At 32.7% G+C, this 16376-nt stretch overlaps 2 protein-coding genes across 3 annotated transcripts; one reads left to right on the top strand and one right to left on the bottom strand.

Moving 5' to 3' along the window:
- Positions 1–265: 265 nt before the first annotated feature.
- Positions 266–8340, bottom strand: LOC134256808 (spermatogenesis-defective protein 39 homolog). Of its 2 annotated transcripts, XM_062739465.1 has the most exons (19): positions 8310–8340; positions 7943–8023; positions 7607–7739; positions 6937–7038; positions 6398–6526; positions 6070–6149; positions 5782–5841; positions 5495–5587; positions 5216–5352; positions 4703–4730; positions 4455–4528; positions 3550–3640; positions 3088–3219; positions 2313–2354; positions 2082–2171; positions 1729–1815; positions 1412–1501; positions 1112–1216; positions 266–781 (listed from the first exon to the last, which is right to left on the bottom strand). In XM_062739465.1, the coding sequence occupies exons 1-19, from the start codon at positions 8331–8333 to the stop codon at positions 761–763; spliced, it is 1599 nt and encodes a 532-aa protein (XP_062595449.1). In that variant the 5' UTR covers positions 8334–8340; the 3' UTR covers positions 266–760. The 2 variants fall into 2 exon arrangements, with proteins under 2 accessions (XP_062595449.1, XP_062595450.1); XM_062739466.1 differs by lacking the exon at positions 6937–7038.
- Positions 8341–8521: 181 nt separating this feature from the next.
- Positions 8522–14662, top strand: LOC134256821 (distal membrane-arm assembly complex protein 2-like). The gene is made up of 5 exons (XM_062739485.1): positions 8522–8626; positions 8702–8949; positions 11626–11843; positions 13370–13529; positions 13847–14662. Exons 1-5 carry the CDS (start codon positions 8612–8614, stop codon positions 14079–14081), a joined length of 876 nt encoding a protein of 291 aa, XP_062595469.1. The 5' UTR covers positions 8522–8611; the 3' UTR covers positions 14082–14662.
- Positions 14663–16376: the final 1714 nt, after the last annotated feature.

Genomic DNA, 16376 nt, shown 5'->3' with positions numbered 1-16376 from the left:
GACATCAAGGTGTCTTGTTTTTGTGAGAATGGTTTGTTTGCTTTTTCTAGTTTTTATTAAGCCACAGTCAAGATTTAAAGTGGCTGAAAATCTCGACTTTTCAAACTTTTCCGGCTGTTGCCATAGCAACCGAGACACATAGCAACGAAATTTTGTTTGATATTTGTTTCTGGTGTCAAGTACTAAGCATGGGTGAAGTTTCATCAAAATCGGTGACCATGCGTGGCAACGAAGTTTAAGTGGTTACAGAGAATGGCTATTAAATAGAATACACATCATTGTAAAAATACATTTATAGTAGTAACAGTAAACATTTTATGAAAATATGATTTTCAAATACATGTACTGTAAACCATATTTATAGATTAAATACCATCCAGAAAAAAGTTATGTACTGTTGACTCTGATATAGGTAACAAAAAAAAATTAAGTCCGCAATATTGTTAGACTTAACATTAAAACATCGCTTTTTAATTTTGATCATCTCTACTTGTATCTCCATTTGTTAACATTCAAGTATCTCCATTTGTTAACATTCAACTCCTTTGACAAGATATTGTAGAAATGGTGTACATTCTATTCCTCCTTCAGACCTTGTAAAGGTTACATTACCAATTAAGATTTGTACTGTTTGTCAACTGGTGCCAAAAGGTTGACCACTAGATCAAATCTAGCAATTCATGTATCTATGTTATATAAACTGTCTTCTCTCATGAACAAATATCACAGTTGCAGTAGTAGACATCATCATCCTGTCTCTTCATGTTTTCCACTTGATAGTCTTAAATATAAAAATTATTATAATGTCAAAAACATACATGATATATACTAGCAAATAACAGGTGCAAATGAAAAAAAAAAATCTATACAGTACATGCATCAATTATTAGAACAACATATTCACTGTGTCCACTTTACCCAGAACTTAAAAAATCCTTTACTGATTGCCGTCAAGCAAACCATAAGACAACATGCAGGTAAGATACATAGTAAAAACTTTAACATCAAATAAAATAGTAATGAAAAATGAACTCTACAATGCAAACTGAATAAGAGTGAGATGTAAGGAACTGATCCACTTATTTATTTACATGGATGCTGTGAGACTTACTGAGGATCTAAGAGCATCCTGAGCCATTTTCACTCCTTGGGAACCTGGTGGTAATTTACTAGCATAGGTTTGAAGTTCAGCTCGATCTCGTAGATTGACCAAAGTCTACACGGAGAAAAAATTGATAAAATTTATTTACATGTATCACTTGGTCAAAAGTTCTATTTTCCACAAATAATCAACTTAAAAGTCCAATGTAAGCTTCAACTTGGTTCTGTGACAGTCATTCAAAACATAATATTTTACACTATATGTATTTTATATTTTACTTTTGTTCTGTACATCATTAAGCATTCTCACCTCCACCACCACCTCATGACATTTGTATTTCCTGGCCAGATTGAATCGTTTCTCAGAGCCATCTATCATCCTCAGATACTTGGACAATATCTAAGGGATACAAAATTATCAATGAACATGCAACAAAGAGACTGAATTTCCTTCACAAAGACACTCACTAATGCAGTATTAGAGCATCCTTATTTTAAAAATTTTATAATGTCATTCCTCTGAGCATTGTTTTACATTTACTTCCATTAAATGATTTCAATACATAGTATTTAAATTAGTATGGGTTTATTCAAAAATCATAAAACAATGGTGAATAATTGACTCACATCTTCTGGAGCTGACGTCTTGTGTAAGATTTCACAAACTTTGTCGAAACCAATCACTGAGACATTTTTTGTGCTACCAAACCAGCCCTATTGACAGGAAATACATGTTAGTTAAACTGAAAATTTGTTTCTGTGGAAGTAAGTTGTGTTAAACATATAGTACCTTAAGTTAAGAATTATCTAATCTTTATATCTATAATGCATTCCACTCATTAAATTTTGAATATCCAATCACTTTTGAAGTTAAAAGATTTTTTAATATTTGGTAAATCTATCCCTGGAGTAAAATCCAAGTTACTACATGTATCTTCACCGTGTAGTTAATGAGATTCTCTGTTAAGGTTAATTATTACCTTGGCTGTAAGGAGTTCCTCGATGCCTGTCCAGTGCTTTAACCTTGACCTTGCCAGCAGTGCAGTCCATATGTACTGTTTGTCTGATAACTAAGAAGGTAAATATTTAATGTATACTGCTTTCTTTTAATTTGTTAAAAGATACTTGACACATTGTTACTTGGTTAAAATATTTTTGATACATTGTTATAGAGCTACATGTATAATAAATATAATAAAGAAAACATTTACCTGATGCTGCTTCTTTATAGCTAAAGGTGATGTCAACAGATTCTGTAAATAATGGCTTTAATAAAACATCAAAATACACGTACACTTTAAAAGTATTTAAGGTGCCTTGGTACCTGAACATTTAAAATTACATGGTGCATGTACTTGAGAACATAAAATTTGAAATGAAATTGAGTTTTAAAACTAGCAGTCAGACACTAACTGCAGATGCAGTTTATACCATACTATAAACCATACGGACAGAAAACAGACACAGAAGCGCTGATGTGGAGTGAGTGTTTTATCATTAATCACCTATGAGACAAGTATAAAATCATGAATACAGTACATGTACTTATATCTATGGTACTCTTACTTGCCAGAAAATATATTGCTCTTTAAAAAACAAAGAATCCTAAAATCTTTTACTTACCAGGTAATCAAGATATATGTAATTTTAAATTTTGATTGTGCATTTTTCCTCCTGCAATATCTACCTACTTAAGTGAAAACACTACAGAGCGAGAAATAATTTCAGTTTTTACAGGGTATTTGCATAGTCTATATAGTGCAGATCAAAAATCCTTTCTATTTTAGCATTTTTACTAACACATTTTATAAGTAGTCTCTTTCATTCATGTTGGGGAAAATTCTACATAGGGAAAATATAGTAAATGTTGATTTAAAAAAAGGACAATGTTTTTAGGGCAAAATGCTTCCATGTGCAGCTGTGCTATAAGGTGAAGAAGCACACTGTACAATGTATATCCAGGAAGAAGCAGTTGATTCCACTCACCTCAGCATCTCTGCCATGGTAGAAACAGCAGTAATACAGAGTTGTTATCAGGGGCATGTTGAGGATGCTGACTTTACGTGGGTGCTGCTTAAATACAGGACTCCCCTGGGCCTCTGCTTTACTGTCAGCATCCTAACATAAAACATACAACTGTTTATATCTACACAGGAGTACAAATTATCTGATTTATTTCTGTTTCTTGTAAATTCTGACTCTTTGATAAATTACTTCAATCATAACTAGATTTCATTCTTAAATTTAATAAGAGCTTCATGTTGCATCTACTGATATTCCTGATATTTCATATAAGGCCTAATATTACAAAGATCTTGAAGAATTGCATTAACATGAGTCTTCTAAATTAATTAGATGAAATAACTGTCTTTGAAATGTAGATATGAATTAAGGTTTTGATGCAGAATGCCATCTCTATGTTTAACATGACTAGATACCTGACCGTACCTCTATTGGCCTTTGTCTCTCCAGCAGGGAGGCATGCTGCTCTACTAAATTAGCCTCGTGGGACAAATCAGCATCATGAAGGAAATGAGCTCTATATAAAAAACAAAAAAGAACTTGACCTAGATGTTTTCATGAGAAATCTGTATACTGAATTTTTTCATGAGAAATCTGTATACAGAATTTCATTTCAGTATGTGCAACTTCTGCAAAGAAAATGAACAGAAACTGCAAATAATTGGAAATTTTCTAAGTCCAAGGGGCATAACTCTGTCCAAAATGGCCCGATCGTAATACAAACAGAACTTGGCCTGGATATGCTTATGATAAGTCTGTAAACCAAATTTCATTTCAATATGTGCAACCTCTGCAAAGAAAATGAACGGAAACTGCAAATAATTGGAATTTTTCTAAGTCCAAGGGGCATAACTCTATCTAAAATGGCCTGATCATACTCAAAATAAAACATTTCTTAGATATTTTTATGATAAATCTGTATACCAAATTTTAGTTCAATATGTGAAACCTCTGCAAAGAAAATGAATGAAAATTGCAAATAATTGGAATTCTTCCAAGTCCAAGGGGCATAATAACTCTGTCTAAAATGGCCCAATCATACCAAAAATAAAACTTGATCTAGATATTTTAATGATAAATCTGTATACCAAATTTCATTTCAATATGTGCAACTTCTGCAATGAAAATGAACAGAAACCGATGATGGATCGACAGACAGCAGCAAAGCAATACCCCCTCCCCTCTTCGAAGGGGGGCATAACTTAAACAGTTATTTGAAGAGGTACCAAACAAATACACAATTTTAACTTTGTTAAATATAAATGAATAAATAAATAATAAATATGTTGATAATGATTGTGGATATACATTTTTAAAGACAGAACATTTACTTTAAGCATCCTCTCAATGCAGTAATCTTTCCTCTCACATCAGATGCACCCACAGCTTGCTTGTACTTCAAAATCTGTAACACAGATGGCTCAATATCTCTTCATTTCCAACATGATAAAATATCAAGATCACTATAAAATTTGGAAAAATAGGATAATTAACACTTTTCTCACTATTTGATATTAATTTTGTTTACTTTGTTCTTTGATTTAGTTTAAATTTGCTATCAAATATGTATGAGTCTTACGGCAGCCTCTTCTGTTCTGTTCAGCATCCTATAGACAAATATTTCATTGTTAAACACTGAAGAGAGAGTATTTAAAGACAACTAATGACTTTTTTTATGCACCAGACAATAATATAATGGAATGTAAAATTTGAATATTCTAAATTGACCAACAGGTAGTTTGCGTGTGCAGTTATTCATTTTTAGCAGAACAGTTGAAAGAACACAGTCTTGGCCAATTATATCATGAATATGCATCTGCATGTATGTGCATGTATGTACCTGTAATTTTAACTCATTTAACAAATTTATCATCATGCATGGATTATATTTTAAAAAGTCATTTCATTGTGTAATACATATATTTCATTTTTTAATATATTATCAATTTATGTTGCTTGCTCAGTCACATCATTAGCCAGTAATCATCATTACAAACCCCTACCTAATCACCTATGTTAATGGGTAAATTAAATGTATAACTTGTAAATACACATGTACCTTGGTCTGGGATTGTCAGGGGTCAATACTCACCCAAGGACATCCCCGAGTTCTTTGAAGTCATAGTGGGCCCTGAGATAGCTGAGATAATGATTGACAGCTACAGGTCGCCTCTGTAGCTCAAGATTAAATAGAGAGGGTTTGATGGTTTGTTTCAGGAATAAAACCACCTGAAAAAAATCTCTTTATTACAAAGTACCTGTACGGCCTCTATCATTCAAACACTATAGACCAAGAATTTAAGTTTTTATAACCCCAATATACAATGTAACATATTGATCACAAGGTACATTATGTGTTTTGGTAACTCACAGCAGTTATAGCATTTCCATCATGTACTTGTATTGCCTTGTCTAGAAGCTGTAGCTTTTCTTCTTTAGAACGAAATATTTCCAAACTATATGGCTGAAATTTCAATAACACCAAAAAGATATCATATATTCTGCCCAAATTAGTGATTTATTTCTTATTACAAAGATCCTTTACGTATAAATTGTTGAATCACTATCATCTGCAAGTTTTGCTTTTAGTGTATTAAGTTTATTAAAGTTTTAAAATCTTAAGTAAAGGTTTACATTTAGTGACAGTCATATCATTACCTCTCCTAGTACCATCTTCCTAATGGTTTCTTCTGGTGAAAATTTAAGTTCTTTAGCTTTCTGAAATCATAAATAAATACATGCACATTTTCTTGTGTTTTGAATGTTCTTTTTCTAAAAAAATAACTACTAAATACTTCCATGCACCACTACTGTAAACAACCCAATTGGTATGTAAAACTACTGTAAACAACTCAATAATCAATATGTACAGTATATAAATAAAAATATACCGTATGTGCAAAGTATGTAACACTACAAACAACTAAATATGTATTCACAATGTACCCTTAGAGCCCTCTTCAGGTACTGAATTTCTTCTTCCTGGTTTCTGGAGCTAGAGTTTGTAGATTTGTAACCAGATATTGCTGTAAATAAAAAAATATGAATATCATACATGGATAAAGTCACACTGCTTTATAATACCAGTAATAATACTTTTGTTGTAACTCAATGGAGATAAATCTCTTTTACATCATGTGCTTTTCCTTTCAACAGATACCTGCCTTAAACACTTTCATTTATATATAACTACATTCAATGAAAAGAAATGCTTCATTAATCAGTAGGGTATTGCAGGGTTTGATTTGTCCCCCAGTCTCAGTGTTACCCTTACCTTCCTCTATACTGACGTTACTGGCGGGAGAGGCGAGGGTGTGGAGTTTCTCCTGAGATTTACTGTACTGTACCGCAGGAACCGAGAGATCCTGTGTGGGAGGGGTGAAGGACACTCGAGCTGACACACCTACACAGATCAAAGACATTTATAATGTACACTTAAAATATACATTAACAATTTAATATTTTAGTTACTTAATTACAATTCAGAGTAACTACCAGGTAGGTTTATCTGATTTTTAATGGTGAATGTAAAGATAAAAAATATGGACATGCAGTTGTCATACTAGCAGATGTAAACAGCCAAAAAATAAAACAAAAATGTTATGTATACATGCAATATTCTTTTTAAAGTTTTAAGATACATGATTACTCATAAAATGTTCAAGCAGATGCAGTCAAATAAGGAATAAGGAGATGAGGGATTCAACCTCATAAATGGCTGATTTTCATTAGTGAATAAATCAACATGTACTTCAGCTTTGCAGAATAAAGTGAGTTACAATGGAGCAAACACATAGACATTGTACTGCTTACCAAAGCTTTCACTGTGTGACCTGGAATGTGTCATATAAGGCGGGACATTCCCGGTGCTGGGCACAGTAGAGTAGGAGGATTTAGGGAGGGAGGAGGCGGTGTCTGAGGGGAAAATAAAACACAGCCATGAACAATGTTTTACATTTGAAAGTTTGAAGTTCAAGTTGCTCAGAGCATACATATGATACATATACATGGAAAAAGATACACAAGCAATGTATGAATAAACTATGTTTGTAAACTGTACCCTCATGCATTTGAATCATAACACCATCACCTGGACAATATTAGAAATATAAGCACTCACAAATAAAATAAACCAAAATGTGAAATAAATTTTCTACAGGTAAACTTTTTATAGTCATTTAAGTTGCATATAACCATATTGATCAGAGTACTCTGAAAAACATTTTGTTATCATTGCAGAATTTTTTTAATCGTATATAGCTAAAAGGTAAAAGCTTTCAGAAGAATATGAAACGAACAGTATAAATCTGCTATCAAGTACTTTTGACCGATATAGTTTATACATGTATGACCATGTAATTACACAATTCTCTCACCACTGATAGTGGAGGGTGATATAGATTTGGGTAGACAGTGTGATATAGATTTGGGTAGACAGTGTCGTCCCAGTTATCTATATCCACTAAATACTTAATTCTCTCACCACTAATAGCTGAGGATGTTATTGACTTGGGCACGGGAGTGTCGTCCCAGTTAACTGTATCCACATCCTCCTCATCAAACTGAGACAAGAGTTTCTTAGATTTGGCCAGGTCCTCGGCTGTTTCTACGGTTACCTATAATTACGGAGTTATTGTGACTACAGTAATCTATAATTACAAATTTACAAAGCAAAAATGACAAAATCAGAAGAACTATTAAAAACAATTTGGAAAGAGAGAACTGGGACTAAAATCCTAGAAGGTCTCTTGCCTTGAAAAGTATTTCATAGTTCTTGGCTATAAAAATGCAATGTTCTTATACACAGGTAAAAACTTACATCATCGTCAAAAATGTTGAACTTGCTTTTATTTTTATTGACTGTTGATTTCATCCAGTAATCTTCATCATCTTGTGATTCCTACAAATATGATGTAACAACTAAAGCATGACAGTCTTCAAACTGAAAGTGAACTTAGGTTACAAGAGGCCCAGGGGCAACAGCGCAAAACTTAGTGGCAGGTGGATACATGGACCTGACAGGGAAAAAAACCAACACCCCCAATGGCCAATGAGTTAATATCGAAGAATTGATAAGCAATGTTAATATAATTATATAATTAAACTCTGATATATTTTTCAAGAATATATTAGAAACTTAAACATATAAAACAGATTTAGAAAACAATATAAAATAAATATTTTACCCGTCTTCTATTTAATGCTGCCATCACGGATTCTTCATAAAAGCGAAAATGAAAGTAGAAAACATTGAAAAAAAGTTTACTCTGTAAATATTTTAGACTGTTGCATTTAAGTATAATCAAGACTGTGTATTGTTTACCTCAAAAGGAAAAAAATGATGCAATAATTGTTAAATTTGGTTATTGCTGTAGGCAAACCAAAAAAATATTATCATTAACCTTGACCTTTATTTCATACATGCTGTAAGCGGCAGGGGAATTATCCACATGTAGAGCACTTGAGGTTGACCAAGGATAAATCAGTGATGTTTAACCTAAGGGTAATGGATACTCACATTCTTTTCCGTTGATCTATAAAAATGCATGATTTTTTCATTATTTTTATTTCTTTACAGAGGTCTCTTGGACCTATCAACAGTCTTTGGTCAGAACTGTTTATTGGGCAGACAAGAAAATTTGCTGATCGCAACTTGGGAAAACCTTTGACAGAGCCAGAGTATATGAGAAGTTTTCCTGATGATGGAAAATCGCCATTCGTAAACTTTAACAAATTTATGATGATGCTTGATAGTGACTTTTCTATTAAGGGTATTAGACGCTCAATACAGAATATGATTGATATACAACAGAGAAAGGAACAGAGGTATGAAGTAGTACCGTCACTGTAACCGGTGCTGGGGTTTAAAAACAATCATGTGATATGATTATATTTCAATTTTTATGTGCCCGGATAGATTGGGGATGCATATTGTTTTTGTCCTGTCTGTTTGTCTGTCAACTTTAACCTCCGCCTTAACTTTTGAACCATGAAAGATAGAGACAATTCATATTTGGTATGCATACTCCACTAATGAAGTTCTTTCAAATGACACCAAGGTCAATGTCTGTGACATTGACTGTAACCTATATGCTAATAATAGCCTTTTTGAACCTTAATAGATCGCCATAACTTATGAACCATAAGAGATAGACACCCATACCAAACCATTCTCACAATTTGCTCATGAGCAGCTCACGTGAGGACTAACCAGATTTCCTCACCTGAGTTGCTCACGTGAGTCTCATGTGCAATTTAACATGCAAATTAGGTGAAATGTTCACGTGAGCAGGGTTCTGCTCATTAGCATTTTTTGCTCACGTGAGGAATCATTTTGCTCACCTAGAATATTGCTCACATGAGGCTCATGAGACTAATGTGCAACAATTGCTCACTTGAACAAGCAACAATAGAACAAAATTCAGATTACAAACATTATATAATTATGTAATTTTAAAATGTGATTCATCAATGCATACTCTTGAGCAACATGTACATGTAAATAGAATGCATTTATTGAACTTCATTTTTTAAACTTAAAATGAAATGAAAACTTTAATTAAATTATTATAATTATGTACAGTACACATCAATTAAAGTATTATTATCCAATAGTTCCATTTCCAGTAGATTAATATAGAACATCCAATGTAAATGTCCAGTCAACATTTTTGACTGCACTAGTACTAGATGGATTAAAGTTGTCTTAAAGTTGTCTTGGAGGCTAAGTAGATGTTTCTGCCTTTGCTGAATTTATGAGTGGCATGCAGTCATACTTGGGTGTAAAATAATAATCCAGTGGTCATAAGAATCATAATCAATTCATCCTGTTCCATTCTTTTTCCTTGCATTTCCTTTAAATGAGTGCCAACATCAGAACTCTGTCATGTTATGCAAGCTCAGCTAGGGTCCATGATTAATCTGCAGATCCTTTGATTCCAACTTTCATCTGCAAAAAATTTGAATTTATAGTTAGTATATTTTCAAGGTTCCGTTGGTCATGAAAAGCCAGTGAGTAGAAAAATCATATGCATCAATATTTGATTAGGCAACTTAAATACATGTAATTCATAGAATACCGCACTGAGACAGTAAATGTCAATTGTACACTTTTGCTGTAATTCCTGATAACATTCTGCATTAAATATATCAAAATTAAATGCACTGATAATTAACACACAAACATATTATTTTTTTTAATTAGTAATATCTGAAATGAGAGGGGGGATAATAAATTTCAGAGCACTTACCCTATTCTCAGATCAGCAAATTAATCTTTGAAATTTTCCTTCATTGTGGCTGCACCATGGTATATCTAATTGATCTTTAATCATCCCATGGACATACTGGATACATTTATAACTTTTAAAGGCTGGCATCTAGTTCAATATGGTGATGACATGTCTATTTCCAAAAGCATATTTCAGTTCTTCACTGTTTTAATCCATATACCCTCACAAACATTTTGTATTGAAATTTTGAACTGGTCTGAGAAAGCGCACAAATCCTGACTGGCTCTCCTCATTGGATACTGCCCCACTTTAAGTAACAGTGGGGGACACAACAGGTTGTTTAGGAAGTGGAAAGCATTTTCAAATTAATGGGAATATGAAGATTAGAAGCTCAGTAAATTAAGATATTCCTGCCTGGTCCCCAATCATTTGTGATGCTATCATCAGGAAGTGTTAATGCTTAACACATGGTCAATTTGTAATAAAGGCTTGGGAAAGCTTGGACCACATAGAGTGTCAAAGTATTGTATTTCCTCACGTGAGGCTCACATGAGGAATTGAGACTTGTAATTCTCTGGTTTTGGTTCTACTTGTAATACTGAATTTTGACTATGTCCAATTTCCTCACCTCTTGCTCACCTCTTGCTCACTTGAGAAAACTGAACTTAGAAAAATCACTACCAATGCTATATCTTAAATAAGGCTGTTCTTAGGTGAGCAAATAGAATAGACTTTTGCTCATGAGCATTGAGGTGAGCATAATTTTGCACATGTGCATTTTGGTTAGTATTTTCCTCCCTAACAATTGAAGACTAACAATCTGCACATGAGCCAAATCCAATTCTACCTAATTTGCATACAATTCTTACTTGATTCTCATGTGAGTCTCATGAGCTGCTCATGAGCATTTGTTAGAATGTTTGGTACGGGCACTACATTTTGGTATGCATATACTCTACTAATTAAGCTCTTTCAAATGACACCAAGGTCAATGACGTGACCTTGACTGACCTATATGCTAAAAAAAGCTTTTTCAAACTTTGTTGCTGCCGGGTGCATAGTATTTCACAAACACATCTTTTTTTTTTTTATTAAGTTCAAAATGGTTAGAAGTTGATTTATTTCGAATTTTAAAAAAAAATTAATTTGAGATATGGGTCAAATTAAGCCAATTTCATATCCAATGTGATTTTGTTCCTAATGCATACTTGCTGAAACCTTAAATGTGTTTTTATAATTATGACTTTGTCTATGTGGGGTTTTTTTTCAGCTTGGATACAGAGAAAGTGGAAAAGCTTGGTGCCAACCTATATGCAGCTCATACAATCCTGAAAGTAGGGGGACGAGTCCAATTTACTGGACTGGACAAGTGGATTGAACGACAAAAAGATCGAATACCATTACCTACCAACCGCATTGAAAACCTCTTCTTACAAGTAGCTGATCTCACAAAGTCTACTATCCAATATGAAGGATTAGAATGTTTAAGTAATATGAATATCTATATATTCAATGTATTTAATGACAATGGCGAGCTATATACTGTAAATGTATTACATTTGGCGTGTAAGATATTTGGTGGAAATTCAATTTTCAACAAGTTAGGGTAGATTTGATTTAGCGCTGTCTGAATGTGCTAGTTATAAATGTTAATATACAAGACATTTAGCGATGTACTTGAATTAGCGGACTCTGCTTTCCGCCAAAATTGCTAAATAGAATACATCGCTAAATGTAATACGTTTGCAGTATTGTGAATTATATGGCCAGTGATTTTCTCCTAGCTTTTGCTAAATTTATTACATAACCATGAATATTAAGAAAAAAAGACATTCTTTAAACTAAATGGAAATAAATTGGTTTGGTTTTATTACCCAGTTTTAAGTTCAAAGATCACTATCTCATCTCATCCTGGTTTGCCTTGGTAAGAATTTCAAAGATTATATATTGAATAGTTCACTGACAACAGATCTCTGCATCAGCTAAACAACATTTTTGATATGGAAGCCATGCAGTCATTTCAAAAGCATTTTATGAAGAAATAATTCATTTTAAGTTCTACTGATAAAAAACCAGAAGCACTCGTGCAATTGTAATGAATCTCTTTCTTCTGTCTGTCTGACTGTAAGTCTTCTGAATTCTTTGATTTTTTTGTTTAATTCTTCTCCTGTTGCAGTTTTGGTCCAGTTTTTAACTTCTACCTAAACAGTACAAGAAGATAAATAATTCTAGTCTTTGATTATGATAAACTGTTGCTATAGTTACTATGAAAGAATTTTATGAAATTATATGAAATTCTTTTAATAGGCTACTCTTCCTACAGTTTTACTGCAATTCCAGTAATACTTGTCACACAAAGAGACTAAACTGGTAATTAAGAATTCCATTCTTTGGCATTGTCAAGGTTTCAATACCAAATTCTACTTTTCTTTTCTTACAATGCAATAGAGATACACATAATACAGTCAGAGACTTCTGCTTAATCTACTCTTGTTGGTGATTTTCCTTTGTATGGCAAATTCTAAGGGATGTAAGCCTAACCTTTAAAAGTATAGAAAGTATGCAGTGTGTTAAACTTGAAAATGAATAACTTTTGTTATAGAACACTTTTCTCCTTTCAAGTTCAAATTCAATATTATGAAAAGGTTTCAAATTTTATAAACGCCAATAGAGACTAGATCGAAGAGCTAATACCATAGCGAGGTGTTTGTCATCTTTCCATGTATTTTTTTCGTCTGTCTGGTTGTCTGTAAAGTATTTTCAAAACACTACTCCTCCTATAGTTTTGGTCTAAATTCAATACACTATACAGCTGTAATGTACAAATGTATTGTGATTTTAATCAAAAGTCTAAGTGCAACTTTTCTCTTTTTAAGCAAAACAAAAAACTGTTAAAACTACAGTCTTATCAGTCATCTGAGATTTTAGTTTCTTTAGAGTCTTGATAATAATTACATGTACATGAGGAAAGTTTGTTTGATAAATGCCAGATATTTTAAAATGCTTTTTTTCAGGAGAGACCTCCTTGAGGATGCTGATTTTAAAGGATTGTAAGAAAGTAGATGACTTCTGTCTTTCCCGGTTATACATGGTCAGTGATACACTAGAGTTTCTGGATATAAGTGGTTGTTCACAAGTGACTGATAATGGTATTGGAGCATTACAAAAATTAAAGTAAGTCACAAAGTTCATCTAAATATAAATTATACATGTACATATTTATGTATCGCTATATGAGAATAATCTAATGAATTAAGCTAATCATTTAAAGTTAAACAAAATCAATTATTTTCAGCAGAAAATTTAAAACCTTAAGGTTAGCAAAACTGTAGAAGATACAGTACCAAGAGCTGGATTATATATTCCTCTTAATATGCATTATATATTTATCCTTTGGTTCCCAGTCAATTTGTCTGGAATATAGCATTTAAAAATATATAGAAAATATTCATATTATTTGTTACATGATCCCATTCTTTCGTTAATTCCAGAAATCTGAAATACTTGCGTATGAATGATTTACCGAGTGCAGGGAATAAGTCGTTTGTAAGCTTACTTCTGCAGGAAGAGAACCCTGATCTTTCAGTTTTAGGGGTGGATCTAGAGGCCGTGGAATACATGCCTGACACTCTCCAGGAAAAGCCTGACACAGACTTCAGTTTTTTCAAAGACAAGAGTAGTTCTTTCCACCAATCACAGAAACAAACAGATTCAGAGAAGACTTGAAGTATTTACCACAAAAATGTGACCTTAACTTCCTCTCATACTTTGTATATCAATGCAGCATCAATATTGTTTGTCAATGGCTGCCGGGGGCCAGTGTTTGCTGGCTTGTCTGTGATATCTTTTTCGAACATATCCTTTTAATTTGTGCAAATATAATAGTGCTATAAATCCAACCAGATATGTTTAGATTTTTTTTATATATGTAACTTAAAGTTTTCATATGCATATAATGCTAAAATTACATGGTTAAATTCTTTTAAAAGAGTTTAGTTTAAATGTTATTTATTTTTTACAATAATAACTATAGATTAATGGATACCAGAGATAATAAATTTTAAATAATTCTTGCTGTTAAATTAAACATTAGTGCACAATATACATGGATTTAATAGAAAAACTCCTTCAGTTTCAACAAATAACATATAAATGAACATGTTTAGCATAATCAGGGTTTAATTAAAAATCCCATTGGTTCTGTAGCTATAAATAGACCTACACTCCTTGAACATTATGCTGGGCTAGTTGTCTAACATACATATTTCATGCTGAATACTGTATTTAAAATGCTTACTTACTTCTTTTGTTAAGGTCAAGATCTAGTAAACGAAGGGTGCCTACAGATTTATCAAATTCAAGAAATGAATTCCTTTAATGATGCCTTATAACTTTAGCTTGTTCAAAAAAGGTGTTTTGGGGCATAATTTGTAGGAAAATAAGATGAAAAACCATATTTTAAACTGTCATTTTCAATGAAAAATTAAGAAAATTAGACATGAATATGGGAGTTTTTTTGCATAGCACACAACAAAATGTATCCAGATTGCCTACAGTCTTTCAGAAAACGGTAATTTGTATGTTCTTGGTCTCTTCTTTTAAATAATGTTAAATTTAATATAGGTATCCGGACTACTTTTCATGTGATTTTAAATTGAATTCCATGAAAATGCTTTATTTTCTACATAATTCTATTAGAGCCGTAAAGTACGGGAAAAAGAAAGGTGAAAGTGATTATGACGTTATAATGGATCTAGCACCAAAAAGTCTCTAAGAGCATCTTCTTGTTAAAAGATACATTTATTATGCCCCCTTCGAAGAAGGCAGGGCATATTGCTTTGCTGCTGTCTGTCTGTTGGTCGGTCAGTCTGTCTGTCAGTCTGTCGGTCCACCATCAGCTTCCATTCATTTTCTTTGGAGAGGTTGAACATATTGAAATGAAATTTGATATACAGATTTATCAGAAGAATATCTAGATCTACTTTTGTTTCGGGTAGGATCAGACCATTTTGGTCAGAGTTATGCCTCTTCAGCCCTCTTGGACCTAGAAAAATTCCAATGTATTTGCAGTTTCCATTCATTTTCTTTGCAGAAGTTGTACATACGAGGTGCTATCAAAAAGTTCATGGACTAGCGCCATAAAATTAAAACCGCTTTAGGTACATGAATGAATTTTAAAACATCAAGTTATCATAATCTTTTCTATCTATAGAATAAATCACAAATCTTAAATTTTATTTTCAAATAAATAAGTTATGTTTTTTTAAGCAATGGTGTGTCCAATAATGGTCCATGCGGCGCAACCTCAAAAACAACGTTTTTTTTTTCGACCTAAGTGTAACTAAGAAAAACTATTTTGATATGAACATTTGACTTCAAAAAATCCCGTTAATTCAGGTATGTGTTGGGACACTATTGTTCCATAACATATTAAATTTTTACCTCATTCTGGAAGTTCTATGAAATTTTATCCTAAATTTTACATGGAGTACCCAAACAAATATTGCCTTGAAAATGACGTCAGAAGGGGGGAGGGGTTTCCTTTTCCAACATTTTATAAAGTTTTGCCCCTGGGAAAACTGGTATACACCAGGAAATGTTTAAACTGGCTACGGAAAAATAATATGCATCCAGATTACTTGTTTTTTAATGCCAAAATAGATTAGAGAGAAAAGGGATGCACAGTTAATGTCGATTTGTAATCAAGGGTTGAAAAAACAATCACGTCAAATAATGATGTTGATCATGTTTTTTAATCATATTGAACTGCAAAAAACAAGATTTCTCCCAATGTATGAATCCATTTGCAATAATATATGCGTTGAAAGCCTCTGTTCATGATATTGTAAAGTCATATAAACAAGACGGATTGAAGTACTTACTCAGCTCTAGGGAATCTCATCAAAATAAGTGTACGAGGTAGAAGATTGAAAAATAATGACGTTGTCAGACGTCATGAAACTAAACGGTGCCGGCGCCGGGTGATCATATAATATCGTTTTTATTTCATAATAATTTTGG

The sequence above is a fragment of the Saccostrea cucullata genome, unplaced genomic scaffold, assembly GCF_032062105.1.
Source record: "Saccostrea cucullata isolate Sc308-1 unplaced genomic scaffold, CSIRO_AGI_Scuc_v1 ctg8, whole genome shotgun sequence".
Classification (NCBI taxonomy): domain Eukaryota; kingdom Metazoa; phylum Mollusca; class Bivalvia; order Ostreida; family Ostreidae; genus Saccostrea; species Saccostrea cuccullata.
This window is presented reverse-complemented; position numbering and strand designations above follow the sequence as displayed.